This window comes from Microtus oregoni, unplaced genomic scaffold (genome assembly GCF_018167655.1).
Source record: "Microtus oregoni isolate MIOR12 unplaced genomic scaffold, Mior012 000005F_ref0000423, whole genome shotgun sequence".
In the NCBI taxonomy this organism is placed as follows: domain Eukaryota; kingdom Metazoa; phylum Chordata; class Mammalia; order Rodentia; family Cricetidae; genus Microtus; species Microtus oregoni.
In genome coordinates, this window is record NW_024543064.1 from 29261954 (window position 1) to 29285093 (window position 23140).

The 23140-nt window shown below is 41.1% G+C and overlaps 1 protein-coding gene across 22 annotated transcripts in view; it reads left to right on the top strand.

Annotated features, from left to right (window-relative positions):
• Positions 1–23140, top strand: part of Macf1 (microtubule actin crosslinking factor 1) — a 338997-nt gene that overhangs the window by 185843 nt on the left and 130014 nt on the right. For all 22 annotated transcript variants that reach the window (XM_041651076.1, XM_041651084.1, XM_041651079.1 and 19 more), the window contains 18 exons: positions 1718–1822; positions 2630–2725; positions 3805–3930; positions 6329–6481; positions 8562–8716; positions 9443–9569; positions 10972–11155; positions 11492–11661; positions 11931–12109; positions 12907–13045; positions 13622–13815; positions 15089–15251; positions 16744–16827; positions 17793–17900; positions 18040–18138; positions 18899–19051; positions 19312–19400; positions 22751–22886. In XM_041651076.1, the coding sequence (XP_041507010.1) occupies positions 1718–1822; positions 2630–2725; positions 3805–3930; positions 6329–6481; positions 8562–8716; positions 9443–9569; positions 10972–11155; positions 11492–11661; positions 11931–12109; positions 12907–13045; positions 13622–13815; positions 15089–15251; positions 16744–16827; positions 17793–17900; positions 18040–18138; positions 18899–19051; positions 19312–19400; positions 22751–22886 (2460 nt within the window). The remainder of the gene's footprint in view (positions 1–1717; positions 1823–2629; positions 2726–3804; positions 3931–6328; positions 6482–8561; positions 8717–9442; positions 9570–10971; positions 11156–11491; positions 11662–11930; positions 12110–12906; positions 13046–13621; positions 13816–15088; positions 15252–16743; positions 16828–17792; positions 17901–18039; positions 18139–18898; positions 19052–19311; positions 19401–22750; positions 22887–23140) is intronic.

Genomic DNA, 23140 nt, shown 5'->3' on the forward strand with positions numbered 1-23140 from the left:
AGGGTTTGTAGTGTGACGAACCCAAATTCAAGTTCTTATTTGCCCACTAATTGGCTCTGTGACCTTGGGCAACACATTAATCTCTCTGGGCCTACATAAAAATGAGATAATAACTACTTGAAAGGGTTGTATAAAAGGTTGAGTAAGACTTAATAAGATAATCTAAGCAAAGTGTTTTAAAATGCAGGAGTTAATATTATTTAACTGAGTTGTACTTTTAGATTTCTATAATAATTTGAATTCTTTCTTTTTTTTTAAAGATTTATTTATTATGTATACAACATTCTGCCTGCATATATGCCCACACGCCGGAAGAGGGCGTCAGATCTCATTACAGATGGTTGTGAGCCACCATGTGGTTGCTGGGAATTGAACTCAGGACCTTTGGAAGAGCAGGCAATGCTCTTAACCACTGAGCCATCTCTCTAGACCCAATAATTTGAATTCTTAGGGACATTTTAGTCTTACTCTCTTAAAATGTAAAATGGTCAGGAAATCTATAATTAACGGAGCAATGCCTTAGATTCTCTCTTCCTCCCCTCCCCTTTCTCTGTCTCTCCCCTCTTCTCTAATCTTTAAAAGAAATCATTCATTTTATGTGTATGGGTATTTTGCTTGTATATATGTCTGTGTACCACATGTGTGAGTTACAGATGGTTGTGAGCCACCATGTGGGTGCTGGAAATTGAACCTGGGTCCTCTGGAAGAACAGTCAGTGCTCTTAACTGCCAAGCCATCTCTCCAGCTCTGCTCTCTATTTTTTATAATGAAGAAGTAGACAAGTAAGTAGGAGCATTTTTTGCTACTCTTAGTATTTCCATACTCAGGATATTAAAACATTTTATAATCCTCTGTGCAAACAGACAGCTATTCTATTAGTACCCACGTTGGTTGGTTTAGTTCCATTGCAGCTACAGTTATATTAAAAATGTGGTCAAGCACTGGTGGCACATGCCTTTAATCCCAGCACTCGGGAGGCAGAGACAGGTGGATCTCTGTGAGTTTAAGGCCAGCCTGGTCTGCAGAGTGAGTTCCAGGACAGGCTCCAAAGCTACACAGAGAAACCTCGAACCCCCACCCCTGCACTCCTCCCAAAAGTAAGGATCTTCTGATCAGAGAAGGACACAGGAATCTTCTGAAGCAGCATGTGTGGAAACTGCGGCGAGGCTGCTAGACATAGACAGTGCTCTGGAGCTTAAAGGAGAAGAGGTTGAATCTGATAGTAAGGGTTCACTGAAAAGCCAGTATTTAATTTGGGTCTTGCATTAACGGAATTTTGTTTCAGAGGAGGACATTTTAGCTGAGAGAATGTTTAGCAAAGCTTCCTAGTCAATGGTCTTTCCACTAGTGTGTCTGCTTGTATGATACTGGCTAACTAGTGTGTCTGCTTGTGTGGTACTGGCTAACTAGTGTGCCCCTTTGTTAGTTTTTGGCTAACTAACCACTCTAGCCATGTTTGCTCTTCCCTCTACCTCCTGAGTTCTCACAATTTACTCAGAGCTAGCTCAGGTCTTGTGCTTTCCAAATGCCTTCCCTTTAATTCTCTCATTTTTGCCTTTTTTTTCTGAAATTCCCCCAAGCGTTTCCTGTTTATACATCACATTTTGGCACCAGTCCTGTTATAGGACTCTTAAAGTCAGGAGGGAACATTGTGTTTTCTTTATTGCCTCTTCTTCTTTAATAGCATTTATTCTATAAAATTAAATTCAATTTGCAGGAGTTGACAATGGAACTGGAAGGGAAACAAGATGTATTTCGTTCTCTACAAGATACAGCAGAACGCTTGTCACTTGAGAACCATCCAGCTAAACAAACAGTGGAGGTTTGTGGTCTTAGTGTGTGTTAAGGTCAACGTGTTGTTGTGAAGCTGTTGAAATCAGAAGCTTTGTCCTCCAAGGCCAGAGGAGATGTCACATCCCTTGTTTTAGATCATCTTCCTTCCTATCCCAGATTGTTCAGTAGCCCCCAAAAGCCTGCACAGTTTCAGTAGTTTGAGGAGACTATTATTAAGAAGAAGAAGTTAAGAGACTAAGACTCTTGATTTTTATACACACACACACACACACACACACACACACACACACATACACATCTTACTTCTCTCTTAAAAACGATTTTTATGTTACATTATGAGAGTGTTTGTATGTCTGTGTACTACATGCATGCCTGGTACCTATAGAGGCCTGAAGATGGCATTAAATGCCCTGATTACTGGGAGCTACCATGTGCGTGCTAGAAACCAAACCTCTATAGGAGGACCTCTAGAAGAACGCCAGTGCTCTTAACCACTGAGCTGCCTCTAGCCCCTCATCATGCTTCTTGTTGGTGTAGTGCTGTTGCCCAGAGAGCAAAAGAGTAGAAGAACCAGGAGGGATTTATTTATTTATGCTATGTATTTTTCTGAATTAGTTATAACTGAGTATAGAAGGAGTTTTTTCTGGGTAATCCATTTTTAACCAAGGCAAGCTTATTTCTCCCAAGAAGCATTTCACTGGTGTCAGTTAATGTCTCTATGTCTCCCTTTTGTGTTCTTCATCAGTAGCAGAGTTGTATTTGGAAAGAGACTCACACAGGTCATTTGAACCTCTTAAACTCAATGCCCTCTGCACATGTGCTTGGCTGTTTACAGGCATATAGTGCTGCTGTCCAGTCACAGCTGCAGTGGATGAAGCAGCTGTGCTTATGTGTGGAACAACACGTGAAAGAGAATGCAGCTTACTTCCAGGTATGGTGGTGGTGGTGTACTTCTGTACTTACTTACACCAAAGGTTAGATTTAAAATACACCAATATTGTAAAACCGGTGTGGTGCTACACACCTGTGATTCTAGCATTCAGGAGGTAGAGTTAGGAGATTCAGAAATTCAAGACTAGTCTTGGGCTACATGAGATCCTGCCTCAAAAAAATGGGGAGAGGTGGCTAACAAACATTCATTCATATCAGTTATCCTTTACTGTATAAGACAACTCTAAAAACTTAGTTGTTTCAACTATTAATCATGAGTGATTTCAATTTGGTCTTTGCTCAGCTAAGTGGGTGTTTTCCTCTGCAGCTTGTCTCATCTTGCCTGTCATGTGCACGGCTGCAGGTAGCTATGGCTAGTGGGCAGGGACTGTTTGATCCCAAATGGCATTATTCACGTATCTGAAAGTTGACTAGGGGACAGCGTGTATAGACAACCCTGGTGTCCAGTAGTCTTCTTTACAAAGTGACTGTACTACAAGAGAGAACAGCCCACATGCACAGGCACTTTCTTCTGTTTCTGACATTTGTGTTGCATTGGTGAAAGCAATGCAGCTTCAAGAGTGGGAGACAAATTACCCCTTGAGGAGAAGATCGTAAAATATTAAGATTCTCCTTACCTCCACCTATCACAACAGCAAAAAATACACATTTTTCTTCATGTGAGGGTGGAGGAGGAAAGAAGCTATTTTCTCTCTTACATTTATCTCTTTAGTTATATAATTACATCAGTGAGGTAAACATTGTTTTACCTAGCTTCTAGGTTATTTCATGAACTAGGCCTCATACCAAGTGCTGCCACCAAACAAAAGTCAAGAAGGGTGAAGCAGGCTAGCTTCATATCAGATCTAGTGAGTGTTACTGGAAATCATCAATAATACTTTACACTGTGCTTTTTTAAGCCCTCTGGTTTGTACTCTGGGGCCTTTTGTAATGGGCGGTCACAGGTCCAAGAGAGTGTAATCAGCTTGGTTCAGCTTGGCACAGAAAGTTCCTTCTTTGTGAACCTTTCACTGTGCTGAGGCATTGAGCATAATCCAGACTTTCCCTGTGTTTCCACAGTTCTTCAGTGATGCCCGAGATCTGGAGTCATTCCTGAGAAACCTCCAAGACTCCATCAAACGAAAATATACCTGCGACCACAGCACCAGTCTGTCCCGCCTCGAGGACCTGCTCCAGGACTCCATGGTGGGTGTTGCCTTGGTGGGAATTTTTGCTTCTGAGAAACAGAGTAAATGGTGTCAGCTGCTGCCACATCTATATCCTTGAAAGCTGCAGGGCAATAAGTATGGCTCACCTCCCAGTTGTCCCGTCAGTGCTCTCATCTCTTCTGTTTTCCTCCTTTGAAGAAGTTGCTGATGAGATTCCTTTGAGGAACTACGAAGTAAAGTCCTTGTAACTGTTCCCTGGGCCACCTGGTGCCCATGTTTTCTCTGCTTCATCCTTGTTTTATTGTAGTCATTGGAGCCGAGACTGATGCTAAGAGATTAAGTGGCATAGATATGTTTTTACTCTTTTGAAACACACACACAGAGATCTGAACTAGTTTTTTTTTCCTTGACTGTTTTCTTTTGGTAATGATGAGATATTAGGAAGTTGATTTTAGTTACTAAGGACAGCATTAATATCTTAAGTAGAGATAATACAATATTTGTCCAATTTTTTAAATGTAATATTAACTTTTAAAGATAGTTCTTTATACAGTTTTTATCCAAAATCAATTTTAGATTTATTTGCTCCAGTAAGTTATTCCTTTAGGAGTTGCAGTTGTAAACTCAGCATCAGAATACAGAATTGTCAAGACAGGGCTCAGCAGCCTTGCAGGAGATATGCCGCAGGGGAGGAGCTAGAAGATTGCACATCTCAGGAGAAGAGTCCAAATAAGAGAGACACATATTTGTCTCTCTTGTAACTCAAAAGCATTTTTGTTTCGCTTCACTTTAGCTTTCTTTATTTGACTTACTTTTTTCGAGACAGGGTTTCTCTGTAGCTTTGGAGCCCGTCCTGGAACTAGCTCTTGTAGACCAGGCTGGCCTCTAACTCACAGAGATCCACCCGCCTCTGCCTCCTGGAGTGCTGGGATTAAAGGCGTGTGCTCCCACCGCCCTAACTTCCTTGTTTTGTGGGTGAAAGTAGGACGTTTTTTGGTGTTGAGGATCAAACCTCCAGTCTCGTTTACAACATACAAGCTCTGTACCACTGTTATCACTGTCCTAATTTTCTTTTCATTTTTTCTCTCTTTTCCCTTCTTTCTTTTTTTATAACGGCTTCAGACACAAGTAGGCTTACATTCGGTGCTTCACTTGGGCAAATGGAATGTTAACTTGAAATGAAGACTACAAACTTAACTTTACAGTTACTGTCCTTAAAATGTCTTTCTCAGAGGTACTACAAGTGTGAAGGAGGACTGTCATCCTTGGCTCTGCTCTCCTCCCTCCCACAGAGTACCTTCCTGTCATAGGGTAACCCCTCTGCAGTTGTCGCATCTTCTCTTCTCAAGGAGGGTGGTTGCTGCTCTGTTCCCTCTTCTCCAGGTCAGGGGCATCGGGTTGGTGGCATCATCGGGGCATGGAGTCACGGCTGGGTCTGCTCCTCAGCTTCTTCACCAGGTTCCAGAGCACCTGTCCTGGCCTCTGGTTCTTTTCAGAGCTTTTCCCATGATGAACACTTGGTCTTTGGACCTAGAGATGTTTGGCTTGTGGGTTAGACATCTTTATTGCAAGGAAACTGGAATGGGAAGACCAGCTCTCAAGTGTGGAAATGTGGCTGTCTCCCCTGTATCTTCCATTCCTCTTTCTTAACTAATAAGTTAAAGTTGTATTTCTTCCAATCATGCTCCCGGGGACAGGCACAGGTAGTTTTTTTTAAAGAATTTCTTTTTCTTTATCTGCATATTCTTAATTCTTTAATGATATATTTCTTAACATTATTAACTCTTTACTCTTACTGCATCCCTGTCCATCCTAAGAAAGCCCTCTTTCTGGGGACTTTCATGTCTCACCATGGGTTGGACCATTCTGGACAGTAGATAAAGGTTATCACTTACTCTCCAATAGAATTGATAGCATTCTGCTACCAATTTTGTTGACAAGTTTATTAGCTTTTAAGGTAATTGGGTTTGTGGAGATTTTAGAATTTTGACTTTTTGCATGATACTACATTCAAGCCAATCAAATTTATGCGAATACAGCACGGCAAGATAAATCCAAAATCATTTGTCATGATGCTTTCACCAACAACATTTGTTCTGAGCTGTATTTGAGAAAATCCTTCATTAGTTCCATTGCTGTGCTCGGCAACGAGGCATTTGTTTTATTTATTTCTTGCATGTGGCTTCATTGGTCATTGTTTAGAGTACAAGGAGAAAGCTGCAAATTTAGAGTACAAAAGCATCTGAAAGAAGACAGACATTCTCTCCTTTTTCCCTTTATCCTTGTCTATACCATTATCTAAGATAGCTCCACTAAGGATCCCTACTTAACTGAGAAATGACATTCTCTTAGGGAGTGGAGCATTGCATTTTCATTATCGACTTAGTGACTCAGAATACCAACATTAATGTCTTTTTGTTTTTCTTGTTTTATAGGATGAAAAGGAACAGCTTATACAGTCCAAGAGTTCCGTTGCCAGTCTTGTTGGGAGATCAAAAACCATTGTCCAGCTAAAACCGCGCAGTCCAGACCATCTGCTAAAGAGCACTATATCTGTGAAGGCCATTTGTGACTACCGGCAGATTGAGGTGAGAGAGCAGCCGGCACCTGGCCTCCAAAGAGAAGGGGGTGAGAAGGGAAGCCTTCAATTAGTGTTACATTAGCAGAAAAAAGGAAAAAACTAAGTCTATAAACCGGGTACTTATGGAGGCCAGAGGATATGGAGTTTAAGACCAGTTGGGTCTGTTTGAGACCCTGTCTTTATAAAAAAGAGAGACCAAAAAGATTTAAAAGCAAGAGAAGATGATTTTAAAACGGAAATTTAAGTGTAATTTTTTATTAACATAAACAACAAACCCTCCAGTCTATAATCCTGACGTGCTCCTTTCCTTAGTGATTGGCGTCATCATCCATTCACTGTGTAAGTGTTGATGGAGAAGGACTTTGTTACACTTTGGGGATACATTTAGCTCCCTTGTCCTGGTTGTTCCTACAGCTCACAGGGTCACCAAGTCAATGCTAACTTGTAAATCATCTCTTGGGGCTGCTGTTACTATGCCTAAATCAGATTGTATGTTTCTTGTATTTGGATTGTTATACTAGCCTTCTCATTTAGTTCATTCTTTATCCAGCACATTCTTCTTAAGGAAGCTACACTCCTGTGTTGGTCCTACAGCATGTCATTGTTGTTCTTAGGGAGAGAGGCCTTAACTCCTTAATGTGGCTTTGAGGTTCTAAATAATATATCTTTAGCTCTAGCCAAGACTGGGTCATCCTTTGTACCACTTCCTGGTACTGCATTTGTCACAGAAAACTGTGGTACTAAAAGTTTTGAATGTAGACCATGTTTGTTTGCTGACCACTGTGCTAACCACTTTGCTACTTTTATCCTCTGTGTTGTAGCTGATACAGCACATCCCCTGACACATAGCAGACATGAATATCAATCTGTTGCACATGAATGTGAGTGAAATGAGTCTGATATACCCCTCTAAGCTTGGCACTAGAGAGGCTGAGGCAGAGGGTCACTCCAAATTCAAGTCTGCCTTGACTACATAGTGTAAAAAACACAAACAAGTTAAAATAGTTGTCTCAACATTTTTTTCTAAAGCAGATTGTGTTTATTATTTGTCTCTCAAGAGAAAGAATTGATGACTCAAAATGATCAAACCTTTTCAGGAGCCTGGTAGGAAGGGGAGGAAGAGAGGGGAGGCATGTCCCAGAAGCAGAGCTGTGATGCATATCTCAGTGACTCTTACTCCGTAGATGTTGGTCCAGAGATAGCTCTTGACTGTCTTAAGGTCTCCTTGTAACTCACATGCTGGTTATTCCCCATGACAGGCACTTGATTAATACCTCTTTCCTTGACTTACTATGGTTTTACATATTCTAGGGACCCTCACTAAGTGATAGCAAATCAATCCTTACTTTTCCTTTCTTAAAGAAAGTAAACAGATTTATTGAATATACTTGCAAGGGATAGTGGACAAAAATACTACCTTAATAACACAACTTGTTTTTTGCCTGTACATGCATGTATGATGTGTATGCGTGCATGTATATGTGTTTACATGGCAGGATATATGTACACCAGGGTGCTCGTGCATGTAGAGGACAGAGGTAGTTCCTCCATCACTCTCCAGACTAAATCTACTGAGGTGGGGATTCTTGGCAGTTGGAGCTTACTAATTGGACTAGTCTAGCTAGGCAGTTTGTCCTGGGATATCCTCCTCTGCCTCCTAACCCATGGGATTATGGTGGTCTGCCTTGCCTACCTGACTTCCATGTGATACTAGGAATCTGAACTTTCATTCTCATACTTGCACAAAAAAATTCTTTATGCACTGAGCCTAAGGAAAGCATTTATTTTATGCTCGTGTATATGTTTGTGTAAATAGCAGAGGGCACAGGAGTTCCATGGTGCACATGTGTTCCAGTGTGAGTGTGTAAGCCAGACAGCAACCTTTGGGGGCTGGTTTTTACCATGTGGATTCCAGGAATTGAACTCAGGTCATCAGGCCTGGCAGCAAGAACCTTTACTGACTAAGTGATGCTATGGCCCTGCAGATATTTTTCTTAAGGAGACTTTTTTCTTAGATATTTCATAGCCTTGAGATCAGGCCTGTTGTTAGATTTTCTATTAGCAATAATTTGACTTCATCTTTTCAGATCACTATTTGCAAAAATGATGAATGTGTGTTGGAAGATAATTCTCAGAGGACCAAATGGAAAGTGATCAGCCCTACGGGGAACGAGGCAATGGTGCCATCAGTCTGCTTCATCATTCCCCCACCCAATAAGGATGCCATTGAGATGGCCAGCAGGTAACTATGGCAGTGTGCTACTCAGTACAGACCTCCCATTAGAGGTTTCAAGTGCCCTACTACCAGCCAGGTGTTTTTCTTGATGGATGGTTGTGAGCCACCATGTGGGTGCTGGGAACTGAACTCAGGACCTCCGGAGGAGCAGTCAGTGCTCTTAGCCTCTGAGTCATCCTTCCAGCCCCCTTTATTTTTATTTTTTATGTAACTGAGATCCTGATGCCTAGTTTTCCTTTCTAATTTTTGTTTTTTAAGATAGGACTTCTTTGCCTAGCTCTCCAGACCAGGCTGGCCTCGAACTCACAGAAATCTACCTTTCTCTGCCACTGGAAAATTTTATTCTGTAGTTTCCTTGTTTCCCAAGTGAATTTCAGTAGCTTTTGTAATTATTTCAGCATGTTTTGATTGCATGGAGAACAGTAAAGCACTTGTAAGAAGTGATGGTGCGGTTTTCCAACAGCTCCAAAGGGGATATTTTATCTATACTCTTTTATTCATGCTTTCCCTGTTATTTCTTCTCTCTGGCTTCTGGCAGTCTTTTTACATGCTGGTAACATTTATGCTACTGAAGATATGTTCTGACAGAATACCATAGGCAGTCCAAATGAATGTCTTACTGAATTCCAAAGCTGCCTATATTGTTAGAACTTGCTACCTTTTCCTCTTAGCACCCAGCACCCAAGCTCTACCTTACAGTCAGACCTCTAACATGCAGCCTGTTATTTCTAGGGTAGAGCAATCTTACCAGAAGGTGATGGCCCTTTGGCACCAGCTACATGTTAACACCAAAAGCCTTATCTCCTGGAACTATCTGCGGAAGGACCTTGACCTTGTACAGACCTGGGACACAGAAAAGGTAATTATGAAGCTGTTACCTCTGACTGATAGCTGCAGAGTAAGCTTTATCAGAAGGAATTCTTTCATTACTGACACTTGTCCCCAGATTAATGAAGGAAAGTAGAGTCCAGGATATATTTCAGTATTAGGGACCTGAGAGCCTTATTAGCAACTAAAAGTGTCAATTAGAATGGTTCAAGAAATGGCAAAATTAAGAGAGAGTGCAGTCTTCTCACTATGTAGAACAAGCACCATCTCTGTGTGAGCAGGTAGAGTATGGAGTGTGTGCACACTAGTGTGCTTTTATTGACTCATATCCAGGGTGGAACTAATGGCATAACTTGTGAGTCTAGCCCCTGGAGCTGAGACATGATTATGAGTTCAAGGCCAACATCCATTGCATAGTAAGACTGTGAATGTGGGTAGAACAATGGACTTTGTCCAGTGGCGCACAAGGGGTATCTGGTGGGGGAGTGCTACTGTTTACTCTGAATGTCGATTATAATGATGGGTTTGGTTAGTGAAAATCAACATGTTCGGGCTGGAGAGATGGCTCAGAGGTTAAGAGCATTGCCTGCTCTTCCAAAGGTCCTGAGTTCAATTCCCAGCAACCACATGGTGGCTCACAACCATCTGTAATGGGGTCTGGTGCCCTCTTCTAGCCTGCAGGCAGACACACAGACAGAATATTGTATACATAATAAATAAATAAATATTAAAAAGAATTTTAAAAAAATCAACATGTTCACAACAATTACACATATTTATTTATTTGTTTGTTTATTTTGGAGGCAGGGTCTCACTCTGTACCCTGGCTGGCCTGGAACTGTGTAGACCAGGCTGATCTTGAAATCACACAGATTTTCCTGCCTTTGTCTTCTCAGTACTTGGAATAAAAAAAAAAAGCATTTGCCATTGTGCCCAGCCGATTTGTACACTTTTGTATATATGACAGAATCAACACAAAAGGAAGGAGAGGGGCTGGAGATATGACTCAGTGGTTAAGAACACTGACTTTTGCCAGGCGGTGGTAGCACATGCCTTTAATCCCAGCACTTGGGAGGCAGAGGCAGGCGGATCTCTGTGCATTTGAGGCCAGCCTGGTCTACAAGAGCTAGCTCCAGGACAGGCTCCAAAGCTACAGAGAAACCCTGTCTTGAAAATCCGAAGGAAAAAAAAAAGAACACCTTTTCCCCAGAGGACCCAGGGTCAACTCCCAGCATCCACATGGCAGTTCACTACTATCTTTAATTTGAGTTCTAGGGGATCTGACACCCTCACATAGACATATGTGCAGGCAAAACACTAGTGCACATAAAAAATAAAAATATATTTCTAAAAAAGGAAGGGGAGTAAAAATAGTTTTTTTCTATTCTTTTGAAATTTATTTATTTATTTTAGTTTAATTTTTTTTTTTAAAGCTTCGTTCCTTAGCCCCAGGAGAGTGCCACCAGGTTATGAAGAACCTCCAGGCCCACTATGAAGACTTTCTACAGGACAGTCATGACTCTTCTGTCTTCTCTGTAGCTGATCGCTTGCGAATGGAAGAGGAAGTGGAAGTTTGTAAAGCCCACTTCCAGCACCTGATGAAATCAATGGAGAATGGTGTGTGCAAGAGGCAGAGGGAGGGAGAGCAGTGGGAGGAGCACCCTGAAGGGTGCTGACGACCCTTCTCATACAGAAAACCTTAGACATGAGTTCTTGCAGTCCTGCTGTGGAAGTTGATACTCTTTGGTTGTTAATGATATCCAGCCTGTCACATTTCCTGGTGTATGTAAAATGTTCAGACTCCTAATGTCAGTGTGTAATGCAGGGACTTGGATCAGGCAGGTCTCCAGAATAAGACCTTGCTTTCATCAATGGGACTTCTGATCTGCTGGAGCCAGTTGCGCTCTGTTGTCCTCAGGTGGAGCTAAGTGATCTGTGCTTGTGTGTTCACAGAGGACAAAGAAGAGTCTGTAGCCAAAGTGTACATCTCAGAGCTGAAGAATATCCGGCTACGCCTGGAGGAGTGTGAACAGAGACTCCTCAAACAAATTCAGTCTCCGGCCAGCTCTAAGACTGACAGAGATGCCAGGCAGGACATTGCATTAAGGATTGCAGAGCAGGAGGTAAGATGCAGGAAGAAGAGGAAATCCTTTTAGAATGAATTAGGAAGCAATCATGTAAGGATTCTAAGAAATGAGGCAATAGGCTTAAGACAGTCCTACTCAGGAATTCAGCCTACAACGGTGTCATTTACTGTGGAAAATGAGGATTTAAACTACAAATATATTACTGAACTGATTCGTTTCCAGTATTTTTCCACGGAAAATAAGAACTGCTTTCTAACATTGTTGTTCGTATCTGTCTCCATTGTTGTACATTTTGTTCCCGATAGCACACTCAAGAGGATTTGCAGCGTCTGAGATCTGACTTGGATGCTGTTTCCATGAAATGCAACATCTTTCTTCAGCAGTCTCCATCAGGCTCAAGTGCCACCACTCTGCGCTCAGAGCTGAACCTAATGGTAGAAAAGATGGACCATATCTATGGTCTGTCTACTGTCTATCTGAATAAGTGAGTACCATATCTATGGTCTGTGTCTGTCTGTGCTCTGTCTATTGTCAGTCTGAGTAAGCTGAAGTCTTGGATTCAAAGGGCAGGTATTTTTTTATTGAGCTCATTCCATGAATCATCCAGGAAGACTACAGATCTTGAAGAGAAATTTTGGCTTCAGTTCCTAAGTGACATGGAGTGGGTTTATTGGACTGTAATAACAAATGTCACTGTTATGGGTGATGAATAAATTTGCATTGTTAGGTCATTTCTTACCTCATTTCTATTTGATTAGATACCTTTGAAAATAACAGTTAAATATAGTAAGAAAAATGGAAAGAGACAAAGAATTATTAAAACTAAACCACACATTAGTGTTTGAAGTTCTTTTGTTATTCATCCATCTCTACCTGTCACTTTGAGGAATGACAGATCTTAGGTCCTCATTCCTTCTTGCCACCAAAGGTGGCATGTCCCAGTACCACTTAGAATTTCACTCTGAGCTAGCTTAAGCTAACAATATTTATGTATCAGACTTTCTCATTTTTACAAAAGCCTATTATCATTTAATGTGATAAAATTGGTTTTGGCAATTGTATTTTGTGATCCTAGGTAATACACATTTTAAGACTCAAGTGCTGAGCTGGGCATGGTGGTACATGCTGTGGCCCAGCCCTTTGTAGACAGAGGCAGGTGGATCTCTGAGTTCAAGACCAGCCTGGTCTACTGTGTAAGCCCCAGTACAGCCAGGGCTACACAGAAAAACCCTGTCTCAGAAGGAAAAAAATTAAATTAAAGGATTGATTTTATGCCCCCAGATTAAAGACTATTGATGTGATAGTACGTAGCATACAAGATGCTGAGCTGTTGGTCAAAGGTTATGAGATCAAGCTGAGTCAAGAAGAAGCCGTGCCAGCAGACCTCTCAGCTCTGGAGTCCCATCGGGCCACACTGCAGGTTGGCTGCTCTAGTTTCCTAATAGGTTGATTTACCATTGCTCTGGGGTTACAGAGGATTCAGGGGGATGACTTGACACTGATCCATGTTTGCACTTGAATTAGGCCGAGAATTGTTTTAATATATTTTAATAATATGTAGCCAAAGGGAAAGAGAAAAAGCTAAAAGGGATGAGACAAAAACCCTTTTCTCCTGTAAAATTATGGTTTATTAAATATAACCAATAATTAATTGTATCAAAATAGCTTTGTAAGGCATTTTGCTGTGGCTTCATTGCAACTCTCACAAGTTGCTGTAAGAAGTGAATAGGAGAGGGATGTTTGTCTCTTGATGGCTGAAAACACCAAGATCTAAGCCAGCCACAAGCCTTTGCTTAGTTTCATAGCTTATATGTAGTAAGGTCAGATTTCATACATGAAGAACTATCTGCACATTTTCCCATGTGGTGTTCTGGGCCTGGTTTCTGGGTCATTGATAACACTGTAGATTCCGCTTCAGACATTGTCCTTTTGCTTGTCTTAGCCTGAGTCTTTTTTAGGAAGAAAAATATTTTACCTGTTTCTTATGTTTCTGTAGCATTGGCTTAATGACGTGAAGGACAAGAATTCAGTGTTCTCAGTCCTGGATGGGGAAATCACTAAGGCAAAGGAAGTGGCAGAACAGCTTCGTCACCTAACGCCAGAGCAAAACTTGGATTTGGAGCGTTATCAGGAGAAGGGTTCTCAGCTTCAGGAGCGCTGGCACCGAGTCCTTGCCCAGCTGGAAACCCGGTGAGGGGTGCCTACCTTTCCTCCTCTTAGGATTCAGGGAGTAAGGCTTAAACAGAAACAGTTACCAACTATTTTAGCATTCATGTCTAGAAGTAGGAATTGATACGGGGTGCAGAATTTTAAAACAGCATGAATTCTGAACAAGATAAGCCCCAGAAAATTGTAAGGCAGACTAAGGCCCTAACACATGTGCTCTACCACTAGACTGCATTCCCAGCCCACTGCTTCTTTTTGAGAGCTTTTTTCTTGGAGGGAAGCAAAGCTTTGGGAGGGATTATCCACCTAGCCAGTCAGATCAGTTCAGTCAACTCTGACAGTCAGTAGGCCCCAATTGCCCTCACATCCCCAAGTTTGGGGCAGCTGTGATTCTTCTGTCTGGTGCCTGGGAGTAAACCACATGCTAGGCAAGCCTTGTACCACTTAGTCACGTCTATAATGCCATGTGTTTTTATAATACAGATTTGAATAGTGTTGTGGTGACCATTCCTTGAGGAGAGAACCAAGGTTTTGGTGCTTGTTTTAATTAAGTGTGAATTTAAATTTGATCCATTTTCAGAGCGAGGCTTTATAGAATTCAGTGCTTCTATCACCCTGTTGATTTAGTGGGTCTGCTTTACTTTTGTCATCTGATGTCTTGTTTCTGATGTAAGGTATGACTGGTAAAGACAGAAAATTGGCTTTCCTGGGTCTAAGAGTAGGAGCATGTGCAGGGACTCATACAAGTCCGCTGTTGTCTCTGCTGAAATTGCACCCTCATGATACTAAAGGGTATCTAAAGATTCTAATTCCTGTCTTTCCTCACTTTCTGCTACAAGAAATTACAGTGATTTAGCCAGGTGTGGTGGCACACACCTTTAATTCCAGCACTTGGAAGGCAGAGGCAGGCAGATCTCTGTAAGTTCCAGGACAACCAGGGCTGTTACTCAGAGAAACCCTATTTCAGGGGAAAAAAAAAAAAAAACCCCAAAGGGGAAAAAGAAAGAAATTACAGTGATTTACAAATCATGGTTCATTTAATCTGTAAAATGAAAAAAAAATTGATAGGAATTATCATGAGATGCTTGGACTCTGTAGGATTTTTGTGAAGATTTTATGAAAACAACCCATTTCTATTCATTTTAGGGCCCTGGCTACACACATAGGTATCACTCAGCCTTGCAGCACTATTCCCATAAGTAAAACTGCATCCTCCAAAAAGGAAACTGGCTCACTCAATGTGCTCTATTTATATCAACATTAGGGTGTCAAACAGTGCTCCCCTTTGTCCCTCTAGGCAATCTGAGGTGGAAAGTATCCAGGAAATTCTGAGAGATTACCGAGCCTGCCACGGAACTCTTATCAAGTGGATTGAGGAAACCACTGCCCAGCAGGAGCTGATGAAGCCAGGCCAGGCAGAAGATAGCCGAGTGCTGTCAGAGCAGCTCAGTCAGCAGACGGTGAGTGTGGAGTTAGCTCATCCTAAAAACGATAATACAGCAGCAATCAAACCTTCCTCCAGCAAGACATCTAAGCCTCCTCTTAGAGTTCAAAGGATAGTCTTAATGTACTGTTTTGTTTGTTTGTTTTTGTTTTTTGAGACTGGGTTTCCCTATAGATTTGGAAACTGTCCTAGAACTTGCTCTGTAGACCAGGCTGGCTTCGAACTCACAGAGATCCGCCTGCTGCCTCCCTGCTTATTTTTATAAAATAACTCTTGCCAGGTGGAGTGGCAGACACCTATGTTCTGAGGAGGCGGAGGTAGGCGAATCTCTGAGTTCAAGGCCAGCCTGATCTACAGACTGAGTTCCAGGACAGTCAGAGCTGTTACACACAGAAACCCTGTCTCTAAAAAAACAAAACAAACAAACAAAAAAGATACTGTTAACATTTAGGCCAGAGAGACCCATTAGGTCTTTCAATACTGAGTTTCTATGGTCATATATTGAAATTATTAAATATCTCCATTTTGCTTCTTATATTACATTTTATTTTGTTAGAACCAGATCATGGGATTTGGAAGAAAATTGCTTCATTTAGAGAATTTTTCTTGTTGTTGGTGGCGGTATTTTGTTTTGCTTCATACTGTGTTATCAAGTATATGAGGTATGGAGTTTAATTGATTACCGTCATGGCTTACGTACCTTCTAGCTATAAAACTTTGAAGAAATTAATTATCTTTCAGTATTCTACTTTTATTAATCCTACCAATTGAAAATAAGACCAGTACCACAGTTTAAAGCCTAATTTGAAGCAGGCTTTAATTAAATACTGGCAAGTTGATGGGCTCTGGCCAGGTCCTAGGAAATGGCCCAGAATCACAGTTTGCAGTGGCTTAAGAAGGAAAACCAATAATTTATTGCATTTCTCATCTGGTCCAGTCAGGGGCAAGCATACATCCTGACGTATTTTCTGCCTGTAAACCTTCCCTTTCCTCCACATGTGACCAAGCACAGCCAGTGCAGATGGGTTAAACAAACTTGTTTGGGGGAATGAAAAGCACATGGCTTGTTATTTTCCATAGTAAACAACAGCCTCCAGCTTTTCAGGGACTGTCTGTCCTTGGGTAAGAGGCTTGCAGATCAGAGGCATTTTTGTTTCATGGATCTCTAAGGCATAGTAATTAAAACTTAAATGTAACTTTGGCTCTTACAACTCATTCTTAAAATATATATATATTTTATTATTCCTTTTGCCTGACTGATGAAGTTAATGCAAGGATTACCTGAAATTGTACATGTAAAATATTAAAGGGATGTAGACCAGTAGCATCAATATCCCCTGAACCATGTTAGAAATCAAGGTTCCTGGGCCCAACTCAAGATCTCGGCCTAGCCCTTCAATCTGATTGTGATGCTTCTTAGGCTTGAGAGTCACCACCATAGACTATAGTAAGTGTTCACTGCTTAGTGATGATATCTCAATGGTAATGTTGTGATATTTTGGTTCTAGGAACTGTTTGCAGAAATTGAGAGAAATCAGACAAAACTGGACCAATGTCAAAAATTTTCCCAGCAGTACTCCACTATTGTGAAGGTAACTGTACCACATCCCAGAAGGAATAAATGATCTCCATCTTGGGAAGATTTCACCGTCACTGTAGGTCCTTCTCTGAAGAGATTGTGCAGAGCTCTTCTAGAGGCCACCCCATCCCTGGGAGTTGTCTCCCCGCCAGCAGTGTCAGCATCACTGAGAGACTGCTTGAAGTGCTTTCCTATCTATTGGATCTGATCCCATAGTTTCTACACATGTTGATGTTTGACAAAGTAGGGTCTACATCCTTGAAAGATTTTAGTCAGAGGAACAAGTGATCATATTTGTTTTTTGGAAAAGATAGCAGTAGCAGATGAGAGTAGAAGTAGGGAAGATAAGTAAGAGACTGTTTAAATGAAGAAGCTTGGAAGGGGGTGGAAAAATGCTGCAGGTTGCAGAGGAAGCACAGTATATGTAGTAAAATGAGAAAAGCATTTTTAAAGGCTTTGGAAACAGTTTCTAATCTGTGCTGGATTAATTAAGGAAATCCACTTCCCGTGTTTGAACTTCAGTTCCCTTAAGAGTAAATTGAAAGAATTGGGTATCAGATCACAAGTTGGAAATTCAGGATTCAGCAAGGTATGTATGACCCACAGGCTGAATCTATGCCATACACTCTTGGAGTATTAGAAGTTCAAGGTCCAATATTTTTGCTTCACAGATGGTTTGAGACCACCCTAGGCTACATGAGACCCTGGACAATAAATAAAGTGATAAGAACTTGAACTTTGAGTGCACATAAATTATATTGCAACAGTGATTTTCTTTCATTTCCATACTATAAATAGCTACATTCATTTATAGAGACAGAATTAGTATTTCTGACAGGCAGAGTGGCCCAATATTTGCCAAACTATAGTCTGAACAAATACTAAATGTAGTCTAGCAACAAAGTACTGTGGTTTTGTTGTGTAATGTGTCAGCTGTGAAGTTCTGTGCAAAGGTAGTCAAGTTTCTCCTTCTCCTAGGACTATGAGTTGCAGCTGATGACATACAAGGCCTTTGTGGAATCGCAGCAGAAATCCCCTGGCAAGCGCCGCCGCATGATCTCCTCTTCAGATGCCATCACACAGGAGGTGAGCAGGAAAGGAGGGATGCCACCATCTTCCCTTAACAAAGATCTCATTTGTGTCACCTTTCTGTTGCCCTCCTTTTTTCCAGCTATTGAATTTTACTTTTCCGGCAGATAACTTACCTAAATTGTTCTTTATATAGTTCATGGACTTGAGGACCCGATACACAGCTTTGGTGACATTAACAACTCAGCATGTGAAATACATCAGCGATGCTCTCCGGCGGTTGGAGGAGGAGGAGGTAAGGATAGTTGGGTGCTAATTCTTCTTGAAATCATGATAAAAAATGCTATGTCTCACCAGACATGCTGGCCCATGCCTTTAATCCCAGCAGAGGCCTTGGAGGCAGATGGATCTCAGAGTTTGAGGCCAGCCTGGTCTATAGAGTGAGTTTCCGAACAGCTAGCGCTGTATACAGAAACCCTGTCTTGATAAACCAACAACAAAAACAACTGAGCCTCAGGCAGAGAGTGTGGCTCATTAGTAGAGCTTATAGCTACCATGTGCCAAGTCTTAAAGTTGATCCTCGCACTACATACTAGAATTCCTATGTCTCATCTTTTAAAAGGTAAAGTTCATGCAGTTGTTGTCCTTATTTCCAGTGATCATGTTCTAGAAAGTTTGGTTGTTGGTTAATACTAAACCAGTGCTCTTATGGGAAATAGTTGCTTTCTGTAAGCCTTGGATTACATATACAGCCTTGTTTTGTGTGCATTTTTGTTTAAAGATACTTTATTTAATGTGTATTATTGGTTCATGGAAACACTATCACTTTTTTCTGCAAAATGTTTATATCAAAGGTAGATTTATCTCTAAGACATGTCATTGCCCTCCTAGGCTTAGGAATATTAAACACTTCAATATTAGCCTAGACCTAAATTAGGAAAGTTAGCAAGAGTCTGTATGTAAAGAACAATGTATTTCCTGTCTGGCTTTGGAAACATGAAGTCATGCAGCACGACGAGACTGACAACAGTACCAACTTTCTGTTTCTGCTGTAGAAAGTGGTAGAAGAGGAAAAACAGGAACATGTGGAGAAGGTTAAAGAACTCTTGGGTTGGGTATCTACCCTGGCAAGAAATACACAAGGAACGGCTACCTCATCCCACACCAGTGCGTCCACAGACATTGAAAAGGCCATTTTGGAGCAGCAGGTTAGTGGACTCATTCGTTGGAACAACAATTCTCATAGCTGTTTTATTCTAAAGTGTTACTTTAGAAAAGGCTAACTTCTAAGACTTATAACAACTTCAGCTGTCTTATTTGTTTACTTGACGGTTTAAAACATCTGTAGCTCATTTGTAATGTTTGACCTAGGTTGTATTTTCTCCTTTGGTTTTAAAAATTTATTTGAAATCATGTTTGACTTGTTTAAATCTTGTTTGAAAAGTTTCTTTTTATTTCCTACTACTAGGTTCTGAAAGAAGAACTGACAACCAAGAAAGAACAAGTTTCTGAGGCCATTAAAACATCACAGATCTTCTTGGCTAAGCATGGTCATAAGTGAGTGTAACCTTTTCACCTGGCTGAATCTTAGGTTTGGGATGAGAAGTTTGAGTAGAGAATTCTTGGCAACAAGAGCCAATTGTCGAGCGCCTTTTAGTTTGTACTGAGGAATTTTTTGTTTTGGTTTTTATTTTTATTTATTTATTTATTTATTTTTGGTTTTTCGAGACAGGGTTTCTCTGTGGCTTTGGAGCCTGTCCTGGAACTAGCTCTTGTAGACCAGGCTGGTCTCGAACTCACAGAGATCCGCCTGCCTCTGCCTCCCGAGTGCTGGGATTAAAGGCGTGCGCCACCACCGCCCGGCTTTGGTTTTTAATTCTTGTCAGATATGGGGATTAATTTTAAGCATGATTGACATGGGGGTGCAGGATAGAAGACAAGAAGCAAATTAAGAGGCGGTCCTGATAATGAGTGCAAGAAATGTGGTAGGTTACAGAGGTGACAAAGATTCAAGAGCTATTCAGGGGCCAGCAAGATGGGTCAGCACATAAAGTTGCTACCAAGCCTGACAACCTGAATGTAATACCCAGGACCCACAGGGCAGAAGTAGAAAACTGACTCCCCAGATTACCTGCTGACTTCCATATGTGTATACGTGTGCTTGTGCACATACACATATGCTAAATAAATATATGAAATTTAAAAAATATTAAGAATGAGTCTTTGGGAAAATCATTAAATAAACTGCTAGACTTGCTGGGCATGATGGTACATGCCTTTAATCCCAGCATAGACAAATGGATCTCTGAATTCAAGGCCAGCTTGCTTGATCTATATATATATATAGTGAGCGCTAGACCAGCCAAGACTATATAGTGAGACCTTGTCTCAAAACAAACAAAAAACTTGGTAGGCTTCTAGCATAGGCTATTGATCATATAATATCAGCCACAAAGATAAGAAACAGAAAAGGGAGTGAATTGCAGAATAATGCAGCTTAGACATTGTTGAACATGAGAGCCTCTAGGATGTCAGAGTAGAAACACCTAATATTTAGTAAGATTTGTGGACTACCTTATGTAGACTCACTAAAGATTCCCTGTGGCCAGGGAATAGCAAGTTTGGAATTAATGACTGAAGTCTTAAAAAGACAAAGATTTTAAGTCATGGGGACTGGAGGGATAGCTCAGCGGTTAAGAGCATTGCCCGCTCTTTCAAAGGTCCTGAGTTCAATTCCAAGCAACCACATGGTGGCCCACAACCGTCTGCAATGAGGTCTGGTACCCTCTTCTGGCTAAACTGTATAAATAATAAATAAATAAATATTTTAAAAAAGATTTTAAGTCATTAATATAGTAGAAATCATAAAGGTAAATTAACCTAAAAGACTTTCAGGTCTTCGCAGTTTGTAAAGGGAACTTTAGAGAAGGAATAGAAAAATGATGCTGAGTAATACCTCAGAACCCAAGAAGGTTCCAAAGAGGATGGGGGTTCAAAAGTCAAGAAAGATTAATGAATATCTAATACATTTGGCAGCTGGAACTTTTTGGTGACACTGATGAAAAGTTGATGGGTGAGTTCAGAATCAGCACGATGAGCAGTACATAAATGAGAGATGGGGGCTGTGATACTGAAACTCAGCTCCTTTCCTAAAGCATGGTCACTGGAGACGAAAGCTCTAAACACAAGCAACAAGGAACAGGATATACCCTTACAAGCCTGTGACTTCTGTGTTTAGACTGCCTTAAGTCCAGCAGAGAAGAGCTAGTAGGAGGGAGGTGAGAGAGGCTGGAAAGTACAACCTTAGTCAGGAGATGTAGGCTCAGGAAAGGTGTGCACAAAGGTGATCTTTGTCAAGAGGGGAGTCCAAAAGTAAGAGAAGTAATTTCTAGTGGTCCATATGTATTTTCTTTTTTAAATAGGCAAAGGGGTTTATTGAAGATTAGGGTGGTGCTCAGGCAGAGCAACAAGGGATTAACTCTGGCCTCTCACCTGGATCCAGTTAAAACTGCAAACCAGGAAGATGTCCACATGGCTGCGGGATCCCTTTCCTCACGGGATGTATTTGCAGCAGTGGATCTCAGAGATCCAGTTATGAATGGACAGGCAATACTAAGAAAATCCACTGTAGGGTTTGGATGCCAAAGATAAACTGAAGATAAATAGAGAAGATGCTAGAGAAAGAACCATTGAAAGAGCCACAGAGGCTTGGGGAATCTCATTGAGTCTGTAGGGAATTCTAACATAAATCAACATGGTTCATTCTCAGAATTAATATGGAGGGGAGACTTTTAGTATTCACCAGATTCAAGTTGTGAACCTCTAGGAAGACAGGAAAAGAATGGACTTGATGGCAAACACACGGTGGCTTTAGTTACATATGTAGTATCATGTTTCCTGGAAAATGTTCTAAAACAAATGCCGTCGAATAATAAAACTTTCAGTTAAGTGAGCTATTGAATGGTGATAACCCCATCATGGGGAACTAAACCAGAAGGGTCACCAGCTCAGCCACCACTTCTTGGGCTACATAGAGACCTTGTCTCTTAAAATCAAAACTCAAAGCAAACAAACAAAAATGACTAAGACTGGGGTGGGGAGACCAGGGAAAAGAAGTGTGCTCAGAAGATACATCAGTGTACTAGTGGGGACTGGAGAGATGGCTCAGAAGTTAAGAGCACTGGCTGTTCTTCCAAAGGACCCCAGGTTCAACTACCAGGACCCACATGGTAGCTCACAACTGTCTATGGCCCAGGTTCCAATGCACATAATATATATATATATATATATATATATATATATATATATATATATATATATTTGGTTTTTCGAGACAGGGTTTCTCTGTGGCTTTGGAGCCTGCCCTGGAACTAGCTCTGTAGACCAGGCTGGTCTCGAACTCACAGAGATCCGCCTGCCTCTGCCTCCCAAGTGCTGGGATTAAAGGCGTGCGCCACCATCGCCCGGCTAATAGATAATTTTTTTAAAAAATTAGAAAACTTAAAGATAGCTAGGTAGAGAATAGGTAAGTGAAATTTATACTTTGTTTAAAATGAGAATAACCACAGGAGTAAAATATAAAATAGGACTTTATCATATATCCTAGGTCTAATAATTTAAATGTAAAATAATTTTATATTATTTCAACATCCAAATTTGCTGTGAATGGGTAAGGCTAAGGTATTGAAATTACCATTTTGATTGAGATTTGCAGAACTACAAGCAAGGAGTTATTTATTTAGCATTGATATCATCGAGAATCATAGAAGGATATGAGTAAGATGCCAAAGCTGAGTATAGGAGACTGGTTATATCCAGATAATCCATTCATGGCAGCAATATAGCAGTTTTTGAATATAGTTTGGAGAATTTTTCCCCTGAGAAAGATGTAATGCTTCATCTTTCAGGCTCTCAGAAAAAGAGAAGGAGCAGATCTCTGAGCAGTTGAGCGCCCTGAACAAGACTTACCACGACCTTTGTGACGGCTCTGCCAGCCAGCTCCAGCAGCTCCAAAGCGAGCTGGCTCAACAGACAGAACAAAAGGTATTTTTAGTTTTGGGATCCATGTATTATGGGTGCTGTTTTAATGGTATGAAAGTGGCTTTGCTGATTGAGAATCATGTCACTAGCTTTCCATGACCAATGTGACTTAATATTTAACCTCACCTTAGCAGCCATTTGTCATGTGTTTCTTTACTGGGGTTCCATGATGTGTTGGTCAGTCAGAAACGCTAGAGAGCACTTAGAGCAAACCCTCTGGATCTGGTTCATTACCACCCCACCCACACTCAGTCATT